Here is a 17,478-nt window from a genome sequence, read left to right as displayed (position 1 = left end):
CTGGGATCAGTGTGACAGTGTGTACCAGACTGGGATCAGTGTGACAGTGTGTACCAGACTGGGATCAATGTGACAGTGTTTACCAGACTGGCATCAATGTGACAGTGTATACCAGACTGTATGCAATGTGACTGTGCACCGGACTGGGATCAGCGTGACCGTGTGTACCGGACTGGGATCAGCGTGACCGTATGTACCGGAATGGGATTAATGTGACAGTGTGTACCAGGGCAGGCAGTGTCAGTGTTGCAGTGTGTCCCGGACAGTGCCAGTGTTGCAGTGTGTCCCGGACAGTGCCAGTGTTGCAGTGTGTCCCGGACAGTGCCAGTGTTGCAGTGTGTCCCGGGCAGGGCCAGTGTTGCAGTGTGCCCCGGACAGTGCCAGTGTTGCAGTGTGTCCTGGACTGTGCCAGTGTTGCAGTGTGTCCCGGGCAGGGCCAGTGTTGCGGTGTGTCCCGGACATTGCCAGTGTCGCAGTGTGTCCCGGGCAGTGCCAGGGTTGCAGTGTGTCCCGGACAGTGCCAGTGTTGCAGTGTGTCCCGGGCAGTGCCAGTGTTGCTGTGTTTGCCTGGGCAGGGGTCAGTGTGCAGTGTGGGCAGGGGTCAGTGTGCAGTGTGTGCCCGGGCATGGGCCGGTGTTGCTGTGTGTAGTGTGTGCCCGGGCAGGGGCCAGTGCAGTGTGTGCCTGGACAGGGGCTGGTGTTTCAGTGTGTGCCCGGGCATTGGCCGGTGTTGCAGTGTGTGTCCCCCGCACAATGCCAGTGTTGCAGTGTTTCCTGGACAGTGTTAGTGTTGCAGTGTGTCTCGGACAGTGCCAGTGTTGCAGTGTGTCCCGGGCAGGGCCAGTGTTGCAGTGTGTCCCGGGCAGGGCCAGTGTTGCAGTGTGTCCTGGACAGTGCCAGTGTTGCAGTGTGTCCCGGGCAGGGCCAGTGTTGCAGTGTGTCCCGGGCTGGGCCAGTGTTGCAGTGTGTCCCGGACAGTGCCAGTGTTGCAGTATGTCCCGGGCAGGGCCAGTGTTGCAGTGTGTCCCGGGGAGGGCCAGTGTTGCAGTGTGTCCCGCACAGTGCCAGTGTTGCTGTGTTTGCCTGGGCAGGGGCCAGTGTGCAGTGTGTGCCTGGGCAGGGGCCAGTGTGCAGTGTGTGCCCGGGCAGGGGTCAGTGTGCGGTGTGTGCCCGGGCAGGGGCCAGTGTGCAGTGTGCCCGGACAGGGGTCAGTGTGCAGTGTGTGCATGGGGCAGGGGTCGGTGTTGCTGTGTGCAGTGTGTGCCCGGGCAGGGACCAGTGTGCAGTGTGTGCCCGGGCAGAGGCCAGTGTGCAGTGTGTGGCTGGGCAGGGGTCAGTGTGCAGTGTGTGCCCGGACAGGGGTCGGTGTCGCTGTGTGCAGTGTGTGCCCGGGCATGTGCCAGTTTGCAGTGTGTGCCCGGGCAGGGGCCAGTGTGCAGTGTGTTCCCGGGCAGGTGCCAGTGTGCAGTGTGTGCCCGGGCAGGGGCCAGTGTGCAGTGTGTGCCCGGGCAGGGGCCAGTGTGCAGTGTGTGCCCGGGCAGGGGCCAGTGTGCAGTGTGCCCGGACAGGGGTCAGTGTGCAGTGTGTGCCCGGGCAGGGGCCAGTGTGCAGTTTGTGCCCGGGCAGGGGTCAGTGTTGCTGTGTGCAGTGTGTGCCCATGCAGGGGCCAGTGTGCAGTGTGTGCCCGGACAGGGGCCAGTGTGCAGTGTGTGCCCGGACAGGGGCCAGTGTGCAGTGTGTGCCCGGGCAGGGGCCAGTGTGCAGTTTGTGCCCGGGCAGGGGTCAGTGTTGCTGTGTACAGTGTGTGCCCGGGCAGGGGCCAGTGTTGCAGTGTGTCCCGGACAGTGCCAGTGTTGCAGTGTGTCCCGGACAGTGCCAGTGTTGCAGTGTGTCCCGGGCAGGGCCAGTGTTGCAGTGTGCCCCGGACAGTGCCAGTGTTGCAGTGTGTCCTGGACTGTGCCAGTGTTGCAGTGTGTCCCGGGCAGGGCCAGTGTTGCGGTGTGTCCCGGACATTGCCAGTGTCGCAGTGTGTCCCGGGCAGTGCCAGGGTTGCAGTGTGTCCCGGACAGTGCCAGTGTTGCAGTGTGTCCCGTGCAGGGCCAGTGTTGCAGTGTGTCCCGGGCAGGGCCAGTGTTGCAGTGTGTCCCGGGCAGTGCCAGTGTTGCTGTGTTTGCCTGGGCAGGGGTCAGTGTGCAGTGTGGGCAGGGGTCAGTGTGCAGTGTGTGCCCGGGCATGGGCCGGTGTTGCTGTGTGTAGTGTGTGCCCGGGCAGGGGCCAGTGCAGTGTGTGCCTGGACAGGGGCTGGTGTTTCAGTGTGTGCCCGGGCATTGGCCGGTGTTGCAGTGTGTGTCCCCCGCACAATGCCAGTGTTGCAGTGTTTCCTGGACAGTGTTAGTGTTGCAGTGTGTCTCGGACAGTGCCAGTGTTGCAGTGTGTCCCGGGCAGGGCCAGTGTTGCAGTGTGTCCCGGGCAGGGCCAGTGTTGCAGTGTGTCCTGGACAGTGCCAGTGTTGCAGTGTGTCCCGGGCAGGGCCAGTGTTGCAGTGTGTCCCGGGCTGGGCCAGTGTTGCAGTGTGTCCCGGACAGTGCCAGTGTTGCAGTATGTCCCGGGCAGGGCCAGTGTTGCAGTGTGTCCCGGGGAGGGCCAGTGTTGCAGTGTGTCCCGCACAGTGCCAGTGTTGCTGTGTTTGCCTGGGCAGGGGCCAGTGTGCAGTGTGTGCCTGGGCAGGGGCCAGTGTGCAGTGTGTGCCCGGGCAGGGGTCAGTGTGCGGTGTGTGCCCGGGCAGGGGCCAGTGTGCAGTGTGCCCGGACAGGGGTCAGTGTGCAGTGTGTGCATGGGGCAGGGGTCGGTGTTGCTGTGTGCAGTGTGTGCCCGGGCAGAGGCCAGTGTGCAGTGTGTGGCTGGGCAGGGGTCAGTGTGCAGTGTGTGCCCGGACAGGGGTCGGTGTCGCTGTGTGCAGTGTGTGCCCGGGCATGTGCCAGTTTGCAGTGTGTTCCCGGGCAGGTGCCAGTGTGCAGTGTGTGCCCGGGCAGGGGCCAGTGTGCAGTGTGTGCCCGGCCAGGGGCCAGTGTGCAGTGTGTGCCCGGGCAGGGGCCAGTGTGCAGTGTGTGCCCGGACAGGGGCCAGTGTGCAGTGTGCCCGGACAGGGGTCAGTGTGCAGTGTGTGCCCGGGCAGGGGCCAGTGTGCAGTTTGTGCCCGGGCAGGGGTCAGTGTTGCTGTGTGCAGTGTGTGCCCATGCAGGGGCCAGTGTGCAGTGTGTGCCCGGACAGGGGCCAGTGTGCAGTGTGTGCCCGGACAGGGGCCAGTGTGCAGTGTGTGCCCGGGCAGGGGCCAGTGTGCAGTTTGTGCCCGGGCAGGGGTCAGTGTTGCTGTGTACAGTGTGTGCCCGGGCAGGGGCCAGAGTGCTGTGAGTCCAGGGCAGGGACCAATGTTGCAGTGTGTACCTGGGCAGGGGCCGGTGTTGCTGGGTGCAGTGTGTGCCCGGACAGGGGCCAGTGTGCAGTGTGTGCCCGGACAGGGGCCAGTGTGCAGTGTGTGCCCGGACAGGGGCCAGTGTGCAGTGTGTGCCCGGGCAGGGCCCAGTGTGCAGTGCCTATGTTCATTTATAGCATTTGAGATTGCAGGCTGTAAATCTTATGTGAGTCGATACCTGAGACTAACTATCTTGTTTGTGATTTTAATTATTGATCTATTAATATGTTTGTCTTCACTGACCAATGATTATTATAGATCGGTAATATTTTGTGCATTGAGCACTGTGAATGTGGATTTTCTCTGTGAACAGGTTATCTTGACAGAAGAGCCTGAAGGGAGACTCCAAGTGGACAAGGTGCTGGTGAAGGCAGAAATTCTCTTGCAGGACAGCAGTGATGATGAGAAGCATGAAATTCTGAAAACATTGAAACGGATCAAAACCATGTGGGAGGATACACAGATCAACATGGTCCATTGTCACAGGTAACACCTTTTCAGATTAAGGAAATATTATCACTGCCTGTTGGTCAGGGTCCGAATCCTCAGTTTGTTCGCAAGGTCTCCCTCTACCTAACATGGAAACATAGAAAATAAAAGCAGGAAGAGGCCATTCTGCCCTTCGAGCCTGCTCCGCCATTCATTATGATCATGGCTGATCATCAAGTTCAATACCCTGATCCTGCCTTCCTCCCAAACCCCTTTAGCCCCAAGAACAAAGAACAATACAGCACAGGAACAGACCTTCTGCCCTCCAAGCCTGCGCCGATCATGTCTCCTATCTTGGCCAACCGCCTGTATCCTTCTATACCCTGTCTGTTCATGTGCCTGTCCAGATAAGTCTTAAAGGTCGCTAACGTATCTGCCTCAACCACCTCACTTGGCGTGCATTCCAGGCCACCACCACCCTCTGTGTAAAAAAACTTTCCCTGCACATCTCCACTGAACTTTTCCCCCCTCACATTGAACTTGTGCCCCCTTGTAATTGTCATTTCCACCCTGAGAAAATGCCTCCAACTGTTCACCCTATCTAGACCCCTCATAATTTTGTAAACTTCTACCAGGGAGAACAATCCCAGTTTATTCAATCTCTCAAAGAACAAAGAAAATTACAGAACAGGAACAGGCCCTTCGGCCCTCCCAGCCTGCGCCAATCCAGATCCTTTATCTAATCCTGTCACCTATTTTCCAAGGATCTACTTCCCTCTGTTCCCCGCCCGTTCATATATCTGTCGAGGTGCATCTTAAATGATGCTATCGTGCCCGCCACTATCACCTCCGCTGGCAAAGCGTTCCAGGCACCCACCACCCTCTGCGTAAAAAAGTTTCCACGCACATCTCCCTTAAACTTTCCCTCTCTCACCTTGAAATCGTGACCTATTGTAATTGACACCCCCACTCTTGGAAAAAGCTTGTTGCTATCCACCCTGTCCATACCTCTCATAATTTTGTAGACCTCAATCAGGTCCCCCCTCAACCTCCGTCTTTCCAACGAAAACAATCCTAATCTACTCAACCTTTCTTCATAGCTAGCACCCTCCATACCAGGCAACATCCTGGTGAACCTCCTCTGCACCCTCTCTAAAGCATCCACATCCTTCTGGTAATGTGGCGACCAGAACTGCACGCAGTATTCCAAATGTGGCCTAACCAACTGTAACATGACCTGCCGATTCTTGTACTCAATACCCCGTCCGATGAAGGCAAGCATGCTGTGTGCCTTCTTGACCACTCTATCGACCTGTGTTGCCATCTTCAGGGTACAATGGACCTGAACTTCCAGATCTCTCTGTACATCAATTTTCCCCAGGACTCTTCCATTGACCGTATAGTCTGCTCGTGAATTAGATCTTCCAAAATGCATCACCTCGCATTTGCCTGGATTGAACTCCATCTGCCATTTCTCTGCCCAACTCTCCAATCTATCTATATTTTGCTGTATTCTCTGACAGTCCTCCTCGCTATCTGCAACTCCACCAATCTTAGTATCATCTGCAAACTTGCTAATCAGACCACCTATACCTTCGTCCAGATCATTTATGTATATCACAAACAACAGTGGTCCGAGCACGGATCCCTGAGGAACACCACTAGTCACCTTTCTCCATTTTGAGACACTCCCTTCCACCACTACTCTCTGTCTCCTGTTGCCCAGCCAGTTCTTTATCCATCTAGCTGAACCCCATTCAACTCCACTTTTTCCATCAATCTGCCATGGGAAACTTTATCAAACGCCTCACTGAAGTCCATGTATATGACATCTACAGCCCTTCCCTCATCAATTAATTTTGTCACGTCCTCAAAGTATTTTCTTAGGTTTGTAAGACATGACCTTCCCTGCACAAAACCATGCTGCCTATCACTGATGTCTATTTTCTTCCAAATGTGAATAGATCCTATCCCTCAGTATCTTCTCCACCAGTTTGCCTACCACTGATGTCAAGCTAACAGGTCTATAATTCCCTGGATTATCCCTGCTACCCTTCTTAAACAAAGGGACAACATTAGCAATTCTCCAGTCCTCCGGGACCTCACCCGTGTCAAGGATGCTGCAACAAAAACAATCCTAATCTACTCAACCTTTCTTCATAGCTAGCACCCTCCATACCAGGCAACATCCTGGTGAACCTCCTCTGTTTACTAAAGTAGTTGAATCACTTGTCACGAGGAAGAAGGAGGCTTATGTAAAGATGAGACGTGAAAGTTCAGTTAGGGTGCTCGAGAGTTACAAGTTAGCTAGGAAGGACCGAAAGAGAGAGAGAGCTAAGAAGAGCCAGGAGGGGACATGAGAAGTCTTTGGCAGGTAGGATCAAGGATAACCCTAAAGCTTACTATAGATATGTCAGGAATAAAAGAATGACTAGGGTAAGAGTCGGGCCAGTCAAGGACAGTAGTGGGAAGTTGTGCGTGGAGTCCGAGGAGATAGGAGAGGTGCTAAATGAATATTTTTCGTCAGTATTCACACAGGCAAAAGACAATGTTGTCGAGGAGAATACTGAGATACAGGCTACTAGACTAGAAGGGCTTGAGGTACATAAGGAGGAGGTGTTAGCAATTCTGGAAAGTGTGAAAATGGATAAGACCCCTGGGCCGGATGGGATTTATCCCAGGATTCTCTGGGAAGCTAGGGAGGAGATTGCTGAGCCTTTGGCTTTGATCTTTATGTCGTCATTGTCGACAGGAATAGTGCCAGAAGACTGGAGGAAAGCAAATGTTGTCCCCTTGTTCAAGAAGGGGAGTAGAGACAACCCCGGTAACTATAGACCAGTGAGCCTTAATTCTGTTGTGGGCAAAGTCTTGGAAAGGTGTATAAGAGGTAGGGTGTATAATCATCTGGAAAGGAATAATTTGATTAGGGATAGTCAACACGGTTTTGTGAAGGGTAGGTCGTGCCTCACAAACCTCATTGAGTTCTTTGAGAATGTGACCAAACAGGTGGACGAGGGTAAAGCAGTTGATGTGGTGTATATGGATTTCAGGAAAGCGTTTGATAAGGTTCCCCACGGTAGGCTACTGCAGAAAATATGGAGGCATGGGACTCAGGGTGATTTAGCAGTTTGGATCAGAAATTGGCTAGCTGGAAGAAGACAAAGGGTGGTGGTTGATGGGAAATGTTCAGCCTGGAGTCCAGTTACTAGTGGTGTATCACAAGGATCTGGGGCCACTGCTGTTTGTCATTTTTATAAATGACCTGGAGGATGGCGTAGAAGGATGGGTGAGTAAATTTGCAGATGACACTAAAGTCGGTGGAGTTGTGGACAGTGCGGAAGGATGTTACAAGTTACAGAGGGACATAGATAAGCTGCAGCGCTGGGCTGAGAGGTGGCAAATGGAGTTTAATGCAGAAAAGTGTGAGGTGATTCATTTTGGAAGGAATAACAGGAAGACAGAGTACTGGGCAAATGGTAAGATTCTTGGTAGTGTGGATGAGCAGAGAGATCTCGGTGTCCATGTACATAGATCCCTGAAAGTTGCCATCCAGGTTGAGAGGGTTGTTAAGAAGGCTTATGGTGTGTTAGCTTTTATTGGTAGAGGGATTGAGCTTCGGAGCCATGAGGTCACATTGCAGCTGTACAAAACTTTGGTGCGGCCGCATTTGGAGTATTGCGTGCAATTCTGGTCGCCGCATTATAGGAAGGATGTGGAAGCATTGGAAAGGGTGCAGAGGAGATTTACCAGGATATTGCCTGGTATTACCTGGACACTGTGTTTCAGGAGGCAGTCACACCTGTCAGAGTAAGTAGTTTAAATCCTGCCAGTGGCCAGGGACAGCAGGGTGTGACTGCAAGTCAGGCAGGTAAAGGGAACCAGCAGTCAGGAACTCAGGAGCCTCAGCCTTTGACCCTGTCCAACAGGTATGAGGCACTTGTTCCCTGTGTGGATGGCGAACAGGGCTGCAGGAAGGATGAGTCAGCTGACCAAGGTACCATGGTTCAGGCCATTCAAGGGAAGGGAGTAAATAGGCAAGTTGTAGTTGTAGGGGATTCTATTATCAGGAGGATAGATAGTATCCTTTGTGAGCAGGATAAAGAGTCCCGCATGGTATGTTACCTGCCCGGTGCTAGGGTGCGGGACATCTCTGACCGGCTTGAAAGGATACTGGAGAGAGAGGGGGAGGATCCAGTTGTTGTGGTCCATGTCGGTACCAACAACATAGGCAAGTCTAGGAGCGAGGACCTGTTTAGAGATTATAAAGAGCTAGGATTCAAATTAAAAAACAGGTCCTCAAGGGTCATAATCTCCGGATTACTGCCCGAGCCACGTGCAAATTGGCATAGGGAGGCAAGAATAAGGGAAGTTAACACGTGGCTGAAAGAGTGGTGTGGGAAAGAGGGGTTCCTTTTCATGGGACACTGGCATCAGTTTTGGGACAGGGCAAATGGTAAGAGACTATACCGTTGGGATGGTCTCCACCTGAACTGAGCTGGGGCCAGTGTTCTGGCGAAAAGAGTAAATAGGGTGGTCAATAGGACTTTAAACTAGAGATTGGGGGGAAAGGGAAAGTGAGGCAACCAAGAGGTGAAGTAATCAGTGGGAAGCGTAGCTGCTTAGGAATACAAAAAAGCACGAAAAGGCAGAACTCAGGAGAGGTTACGATAGTCCCCATCCCACAAAGTATGACACAGTATATGGAAAGGCTCAGTAAACCAAGGTCCACCACACTAAGAAAACAAAAAGGGACGGTCAATAGAGAATTAAAGGTGCTATATTTAAATGTGCGCAGTGTACGGAACAAGGCAGATGAGCTTGTGGCCCAGATTGTGACTGGCAGGTATGATGTGGTAGGCATCACAGAGACGTGGTAGCAGGGGGTTCAGGACTGGCATTTAAACATCCAGGGATTCACAACCTATCGAAAAGACAGAGGTGGGCAGAGGGGGCGGGGTTGCCTTGTTAATTAGGAATGAAATTAAATCAATAGCACTAAACGACATAGGGTCAGATGATGTGGAGTCTGTGTGGGTAGAGTTGAGGAACCACAAAGGCAAAAAAACCATCATGGGAGTTATGTACAGGCCTCCTAACAGTGGTCAGGACCAGGGGCACAAAATGCACCACAAAATAGAAAGTGCATGTCAGAAAGGCAAGGTCACAGTGATCATGGGGGACTTCAATATGCAGGTGGACTGGGTAAATAATGCTGCCAGTGGACCCAAGGAAAGGGAATTCATTGAATGTTTACAGGAGGGCTTTTTGGAACAGCTTGTGATGGAGCCCACGAGGGAACAGGCCATTCTGGACTTAGTGTTATGTAATGAGCCAGACTTGATTAAAGATCTTAAAGTAAGGGAACACGTAGGAGGCAGTGATCATAATATAGTAGAATTCAATCTCCAATTTGAAAGAAAGAAGGTAGAATCAGATGTAAAGGTGTTACAGTTAAATAAAGGTAACTACAGGGGCATGAGGGAGGAACTGATGAAAATCGACTGGGAGCAGAGCCTAGTGGGAAAGACAGTAGAACAGCAATGGCAGGAGTTTCTGGGAGTAATTGAGGACACAGTACAGAGGTTCATCCCAAAGAAAAGAAAGGTTATCAGAGGGGGTATTAGGCAGCCATGGCTGACAAAGGAAGTTAGGGAATGCATCAAAGCAAAAGAGAAAGCCTATAATGTGGCAAAGAGTAGTGGGAAGTCAGAAGATTGGGAAGGCTACAAAAACAAACAGGATAACAAAGAGAGAAATAAGGAAAGAGAGGATCAAATATGAAGGTAGGCTAGCCAGTAACATTAGGAATGATAGTAAAAGTTTCTTTGAATACATTAAAAACAAACGGGAGGCAAAAGTTGACATTGGGCCGCTCCAAAATGACGCTGGTAATCTAGTGATGGGAGACAAGGAAATAGCTGAGGAACTAAATAAGTACGTTGCATCAGTCTTCACAGTAGAAGACATGAGTAATATCCCAACAATTCCGGAGAGTCAGGGGGCAGAGTTGAATATGGTAGCCATCACAAAGGAGAAAGTGCTAGAGAAACTAAGAGGTCTAAAAATTGATAAATCTCCGGGCCCAGATGGGCTACATCCTAGAGTTCTAAAGGAGATAGCTGAAGAAATAGTGGAGGCGTTAGTTATGATCTTTCAAAAGTCACTGGAGTCAGGGAAAGTCCCAGAGGATTGGAAAATCGCTGTTGTAACCCCCCTGTTCAAGAAGGGAACAAGGAAAAAGATGGAAAATTATAGGCAAATTAGCCTAACCTCGGTTGTTGGCAAGATTCTAGAATCCATTGTTAAGGATGAGATTTCTAAATTCTTGGAAGTGCAGGGTCGGATTAGGACAAGTCAGCATGGATTTAGTAAGGAGAGGTCGTGCCTGACAAACCTGTTGGAGTTCTTTGAAGAGATAACAAATAGGTTAGACCAAGGAGAGCCAATGGATGTTATCTATCTTGACTTCCAAAAGGCCTTTGATAAGGTGCCTCACGGGAGACTGAGTAAAATAAGGGCCCATGGTATTCGAGGCAAGGTACTAACATGGATTGACGATTGGCTGTCGGGCAGAAGGCAGAGAGTTGGGATAAAAGGTTCTTTTTCGGAATGGCAACCGGTGACGAGTGGTGTCCCGCAGGGTTCAGTGTTGGGACCACAGCTGTTCTCTTTATATATTAACGATCTAGATGACGGGACTGGGGGCATTCTGGCTAAGTTTGCCGATGATACAAAGATAGGTGGAGGGGCAGGTAGTATGGAGGAGGTGGGGAGGCTGCAGAAAGATTTAGACAGTTTAGGAGAGTGGTCCAAGAAATGGCTGATGAAATTCAACGTGGGCAAGCGCGAGGTCTTGCACTTTGGAAAAAAGAATAGTGGCATGGACTATTTTCTAAACGGTGACAAAATTCATAATGCTGAAGTGCAAAGGGACTTAGGAGTCCTAGTCCAGGATTCTCTAAAGGTAAACTTGCATGTTGAGTCCGTAATTAAGAAAGCAAATGCAATGTTGTCATTCATCTCGAGAGGCTTGGAATATAAAAGCAGGGATGTACTTATGAAGCTGTATAAAGCATTAGTTAGGCCCCATTTAGAATACTGTGAGCAATTTTGGGCCCCACACCTCAGGAAGGACATACTGGCACTGGAGCGGGTCCAGTGGAGATTCACACGGATGATCCCAGGAATGGTAGGCCTAACATACGATGAACTTCTGAGGATCCTGGGATTATATTCACTGGAGTTTAGGAGGTTGAGGGGAGATCTAATAGAAACTTACAAGATAATGAATGGCTTAGATAGGGTGGAGGTAGGGAAGTTGTTTCCATTAGCAGGGGAGACTAGGACCCGGGGGCACAGCCTTAGAATAAAAGGGAGTCACTTTAGAACAGAGATGAGGAGAAATTTCTTCAGCCAGAGAGTGGTGGGTCTGTGGAATTCATTGCCACAGAGGGCGGTGGAGGCCGGGACGTTGAGTGTCTTTAAGACAGAAGTTGATAAATTCTTAATTTCTCGAGGACTTAAGGGCTATGGAGAGAGAGCGGGTAAATGGAGTTGAAATCAGCCAGGATTGAATGGTGGAGTGGACTCGATGGGCCGAATGGCCTTACTTCCGCTCCTATGTCTTATGGCCTTATGAAGGGAAGATCTTATGAGGGAAGGCTGAGAGACTTGAGGCTGTTTTCGTTAGAGAGAAGAAGGTTAAGAGGTGACTTAATTGAGGCATACAAGATGATCAGAGGATGAGATGGGGTGGACAGTGAGAGCCTTTTTCCGCGGATGGTGATGTCTAGCACGAGGGGACTTAGCTTTAAATTGAGGGGAGATAGATAGAGGACAGATGTCAGAGGTAGGTTCTTTACTCAGAGAGTAGTAAGGGCGTGGAATGCCCTGCCTGCAACAGTAGTGGACTAGCCAACACTTAGGGCATTCAAATGGTTATTGGATAGACATATGGACGATAAGGGAATAGTGTAGATGGGCTCTAGAGTGGTTTCACAGGTCGGCGCAACATCGAGGGCTGAAGGGCCTGTACTGCGCTGCAATGTTCTATGTTCTGAGATATCTGTTAAGGCCCCAGCTATTTCGTCCCTCGCTTCCCTCAGTAACCTGGGATAGATCCTATCCGGACCTGGGGACTTGTCCACCTTAATGACCTTTAGAATACCCAAACTTCCCCTTTCCTTATGCCGACTTGAACTCGAGTATTTAAGCATCCATCCCTAGCCTCAACATCCGTCATGTCCCTCTCCTTGGTGAATACCGATGCCAAGTACTCATTAAGAATCTCACCCATTTCTTCCCGGTGGAATTTTATAGGAAGTATATGGACTTACTGGCCCTGCTTTTGACGAGAACCTTTAATGAGGCTAGGGAAAGGGGGCAGTTGCCCCCGACTATGTCGGAGGCAACGATATCGCTCCTTTTGAAGAAGGAAAAAGACCCGCTGCAGTGTGGGTCCTACAGGCCCATTTCCCTTTTAAATGTAGATGCTAAGCTCCTGGCCAAGGTGATGGCGACGAGGATAGAGTACTGTGTCCCGGGGGTGGTCCACGAGGATCAAACTGGGGTCGTTAAGGGGAGACAGCTGAACACGAACATACGGAGGTTGCTAGGGGTAATGATGATGCCCCCACCAGAGGGGGAGGTGGAGATAGTGGTGGCGATGGATGCCGAGAAAGCGTTCGACAGAGTGGAGTGGGATTACCTGTGGGAGGTGCTGAGGAGATTTGGTTTTGGAGAAGGGTATATCGGATGGGTACAGCTGCTGGATAGGGCCCCGGTGGCGAGCGTGGTCACGAACAGACAGAGGTCTGATTACTTCCGTCTTCATAGAGGGACGAGGCAGGGGTGGCCCCTGTCTCCGTTACTGTTTGCATTGGCGATTGAGCCCCTGGCATAGCACTGAGGGGCTCCAGGAAGTGGAGGGGCGTGCTCGGGAGGAGAAGAACACCGGGTATCCTTGTATGCAGATGATTTATTGCTGTATGTTGCGGACCCAGTGGAGGGGATGCCTGAGATAATGCAGACACTCCGGGAGTTTGGGGAATGTTCAGGGTACAAATTGAATATGGGTAAGAGTGAGTTGTTTGTGGTGCATCCGGGGGAGCAGAGCAGGGGAATAGATGACTTACCGCTGAGGAAGGTAACAAGAGATTTCCGGTACTTAGGGATTCAGATAGCCAGGAGTTGGGGAACCTTACACCGGAGAGGTGAGTGAGCCGGGACATTGAAAACAGCCCGGGAGGTGAGTGAGCCAGGACTCTGAAAACAGCGCGGGAGCTGAGGGAGCCGGGACTCTGAAAACAGCGCGGGAGCTGAGTGAGCCGGGACAGTGAAAACAGCGCGGGAGATTTAAAAAGCGCGGGAGCTGCGAGTCGGAGCGGAGATTTTAAAAGATCGCGGCCTAGTTTCGGGAGCCGTTTGGAGGAGGAGGAGAAGTCTCTGTCATGGAGAGAACCTGAGAACATCTAAGACACTCAGAGGGTAAGAAGGTAAGTAAGTGATTTTTACTCATTTTTACTTTTGTACCTTTTTCAAATTGTGTGTGTCGGGGGGAAACTGAAGTGACATCACAGAAAAGCTGTGGCCTGAGTGGCTGGTTGGGAATCTACACTAAATTAAAAAAATTAAGCATTGGTAACTAATTAAACATAATTACGTAATTATAATTTAGAGGGATATCTAAGCCAGAGATCGGAGAGTACTATATTTAGCTTTCGCATTTCTATTAGAAATCTAGTGCTAGGAAACAGATAGTTAACAGTAACTTTGAAATTTAAAAAAATATATTAAATTAAAAATTTTTTAAAAAATTAATTGGCGCAATGTCAGCTAGAGGGGTGCAGTGCTCTGACTGAGAGATGTGGCAGGTCTGGGAGGCTTCCAGCGTCCCGGATGGCTTCATCTGCAGAAAGTGCACCCAACTGGAGCTCCTCACAGACCGCATGGTTCGGTTGGAGCAGCAATTGGATGCACTTAGGAGCATGCAGGTGGCGGAAAGCGTCATAGATCGCAGTTATGTAAATGTGGTCACACCCAAGGTGCAGGCAGAGAAATGGGTGACCACCAGAAAGGGCAGGCAGTCAGTGCAGGAATCCCCTGTGGTTGTCCACCTCTCGAACAGGTATACCCCTTTGGATACTGTCGGGGGGGATAGCCTATCAGGGGAAAACAGCAGCAGCCAGAGCAGTGGCACCACGGCTGGCTCTGATGTTCAGAAGGGAGGGTCAAAGCGCAGAAGAGTAATAGTAATAGGGGACTCTATAGTCAGGGGCACAGATAGGCGCTTCTGTGGACGTGAAAGAGACTCCAGGGTGGTATGTTGCCTCCCTGGTGCCAGGGTCCAGGATGTCTCCGAACGGGTAGAGGGAATCCTGAAGGGGGAGGGCAAACAGGCAGAGGTCGTTGTACATATTGGTACTAACGACATAGGCAGGAAGGTGCATGAGGTCCTGCAGCAGGAGTTCAGGGAGCTAGGCAGAAAGTTAAAAGACAGAACCTCGAGGGTTGTAATCTCGGGATTACTCCCTGTGCCACGTGCCAGTGAGGCTAGAAATAGGAAGATAGAGCAGCTAAACACGTGGCTAAACAGCTGGTGTAGGAGGGAGGGTTTCCGTTATCTGGACCACTGGGAGCTCTTCCGGGGCAGGTGTGACCTGTATAAGAAGGACGGGTTGCATCTAAACCGGTGAGGCATAAATATCCTGGCCGCGAGGTTTGCTAGTGTCACACGGGAGGGTTTAAACTAGTATGGCAGGGGGGTGGGCACGGGAGCAATAGGTCAGAAGGTGAGAGCATTGAGGGAGAACGAGGGAATAGGGACAGTGTGGCCCTGAGGCAGAGCAGACAGGGAGCAGTTGCTGAACACAGCGGGTCTGGTGGCCTGAAGTGCATATGTTTTAATGCAATAAGTATTACGGGTAAGGCAGATGAACTTAGAGCTTGGATTAGTACTTGGAACTATGATGTTGTTGCCATTACAGAGACCTGGTTGAGGGAAGGGCAGGATTGGCAGCTAAACGTTCCAGGATTTAGATGTTTCAGGCGGGATAGAGGGGGATGTAAAAGGGGAGGCGGAGTTGCGCTACTGGTTCGGGAGAATATCACAGCTGTACTGCGGGAGGACACCTCAGAGGGCAGTGAGGCTATATGGGTAGAGATCAGGAATAAGAAGGGTGCAGTCACAATGTTGGGGGTTTACTACAGGCCTCCCAACAGCCAGCGGGAGATAGAGGAGCAGATAGGTAGACAGATTTTGGAAAAGAGTAAAAACAACAGGGTTGTGGTGATGGGAGACTTCAACTTCCCCAATATTGACTGGGACTCACTTAGTGCCAGGGGCTTAGAAGGGGCAGAGTTTGTAAGGAGCATCCAGGAGGGCTTCTTAAAACAATATATAAACAGTCCAACTAGGGAAGGGGCGGTACTGGACCTGGTATTGGGGAATGGGCCCGGCCAGGTGGTAGATGTTTCAGTCGGGGAGCATTTCGGTAACAGTGACCACAATTCAGTAAGTTTTAAAGTACTGGTGGACAAGGATAAGAGTGGTCCTATAATGAATGTGCTAAATTGGGGGAAAGCTAATTATAACAATATTAGGCGGGAACTGAAGAACGTAGATTGGGGGCGGATGTTTGAGGGTAAATCAACATCTGACATGTGGGAGGCTTTCAAGTGGCAGTTGAAAGGAATTCAGGACCGGCATGTTCCTGTGAGGAAGAAGGATAAATACGGCAATTTTCGGGAACCTTGGATGACGAGTGATATTGTAGGCCTCGTCAAAAAGAAAAAGGAGGCATTTGTCAGGGCTAAAAGGCTGGGAACAGACGAAGCCTGCGTGGAATATAAGGAAAGTAGGAAGGAACTTGAGCAAGGAGTCAGGAGGGCTAGAAGGGGTCACGAAAAGTCATTGGCAAATTGGGTTAAGGAAAATCCCAAGGCTTTTTACACGTACATAAAAAGCAAGAGGGTAGCCAGGGAAAGGGTTGGCCCACTGAAGGATATGCAAGGGAATCTATGTGTGGAGCCAGAGGAAATGGGCGAGGTACTAAATGAATACTTTGCATCAGTATTCGCCAAAGAGAAGAAATTGGTAGATGTTGAGTCTGGAGAAGAGTGTGTAGATAGCCTGGGTCACATTGAGATCCAAAAAGACGAGGTGTTGGGTGTCTTCAAAAATATTAAGGTAGATAAGTCCCCAGGGCCTGATGGGATCTACCCCAGAATACTGAAGGAGGCTAGAGAGGAAATTGCTGAGGCCTTGACAGAAATCTTTGGATCCTCGCTGTCTTCAGGGGATGTCCCGGAGGACTGGAGAATAGCCAATGTTGTTCCTCTGTTTAAGAAGGGTAGCAAGGATAATCCCGGGAACTACAGGCCGGTGAGCCTTACTTCAGTGGTAGGGAAATTACTGGAGAGAATTCTTCGAGACAGGATCTACTCCCATTTGGAAGCAAATGGACGTATTAGTGAGAGGCAGCACGGTTTTGTGAAGGGAAGGTCGTGTCTCACTAACTTGATAGAGTTTTTCGAGGAGGTCACTAAGATGATTGATGCAGCTAGGGCAGTGGATGTTGTTTATATGGACTTCAGTAAGGCCTTTGACAAGGCCTCTCATGGTAGACTAGTACAAAAGGTGAAGTCACACGGGATCAGGGGCGAGCTGGCAAGGTGGATACAGAACTGGCTAGGCCATAGAAGGCAGAGAGTAGCAATGGAAGGATGCTTTTCTAATTGGAGGGCTGTGACCAGTGGTGTTCCACAGGGATCAGTGCTGGGACCTTTGCTCTTTGTAGTTTATATAAATGATTTGGAGGAAAATGTAACTGGTCTGATTAGTAAGCTTGCAGATGACACAAAGGTTGGTGGAATTGCGGATGGCGATGAGGACTGTCGGAGGATACAGCAGGGTTTAGATTGTTTGGAGACTTGGGCGGAGAGATGGCAGATGGAGTTTAATCCGGACAAATGTGAGGTAATGCATTTTGGAAGGTCTAATGCAGGTAGGGAATATACAGTGAATGGTAGAACCCTGAAGAGTATTGAAAGTCAAAGAGATCTAGGAGTACAGGTCCACGGGTCATTGAAAGGGGCAACACCGGTGGAGAAGGTAGTCAAGAAGGCATACGGCATGCTTTCCTTCATTGGCCGGGGCATTGAGTATTAGAATTGGCAAGTCATGTTGCAGCTGTATAGAACCTTAGTTAGGCCACACTTGGAGTATAGTGTTCAATTCTGGTCGCCACACTACCAGAAGGATGTGGAGGCTTTAGAGAGGGTGCAGAAGAGATTTACCAGAATGTTGCCTGGTATGGAGGGCATTAGCTATGAGGAGCGGTTGAATAAACTTGGTTTGTTCTCACTGGAACGAAGGAGGTTGAGGGGAGACCTGATAGAGGTATATAAAATTATGAGGGGCATAGACAGAGTGGATAGTCAGAGGCTTTTCCCCAGGGTAGAGGGGTCAATTACTAGGGGGCATAGGTTTAAGGTGAGAGGGGCAAGGTTTAGAGTAGATGTACGAGGCAAGTTTTTTACGCAGAGGGTGGTGGGTGCCTGGAACTCGCTACCGGAGG

The 17,478-nt window shown here is 50.7% G+C and overlaps 1 protein-coding gene across 4 annotated transcripts in view; it reads left to right on the top strand.

Moving 5' to 3' along the window:
• The window catches only part of syne3 (spectrin repeat containing, nuclear envelope family member 3), a 177,367-nt gene that overhangs the window by 27,959 nt on the left and 131,930 nt on the right, over nt 1-17,478 (top strand). For all 4 annotated transcript variants that reach the window (XM_072494475.1, XM_072494474.1, XM_072494472.1 and 1 more), the window contains exon 3: nt 3,786-3,958. In XM_072494475.1, coding sequence (XP_072350576.1) covers nt 3,786-3,958 — 173 coding nt within the window. The remainder of the gene's footprint in view (nt 1-3,785; nt 3,959-17,478) is intronic.

Source organism: Scyliorhinus torazame, chromosome 2, assembly GCF_047496885.1.
Source record: "Scyliorhinus torazame isolate Kashiwa2021f chromosome 2, sScyTor2.1, whole genome shotgun sequence".
NCBI classification, from domain to species: Eukaryota; Metazoa; Chordata; class Chondrichthyes; order Carcharhiniformes; family Scyliorhinidae; genus Scyliorhinus; species Scyliorhinus torazame.
The sequence above is the reverse complement of the archived record's forward strand: the minus strand, read 5'-3'. Positions and strand labels throughout refer to the sequence as shown.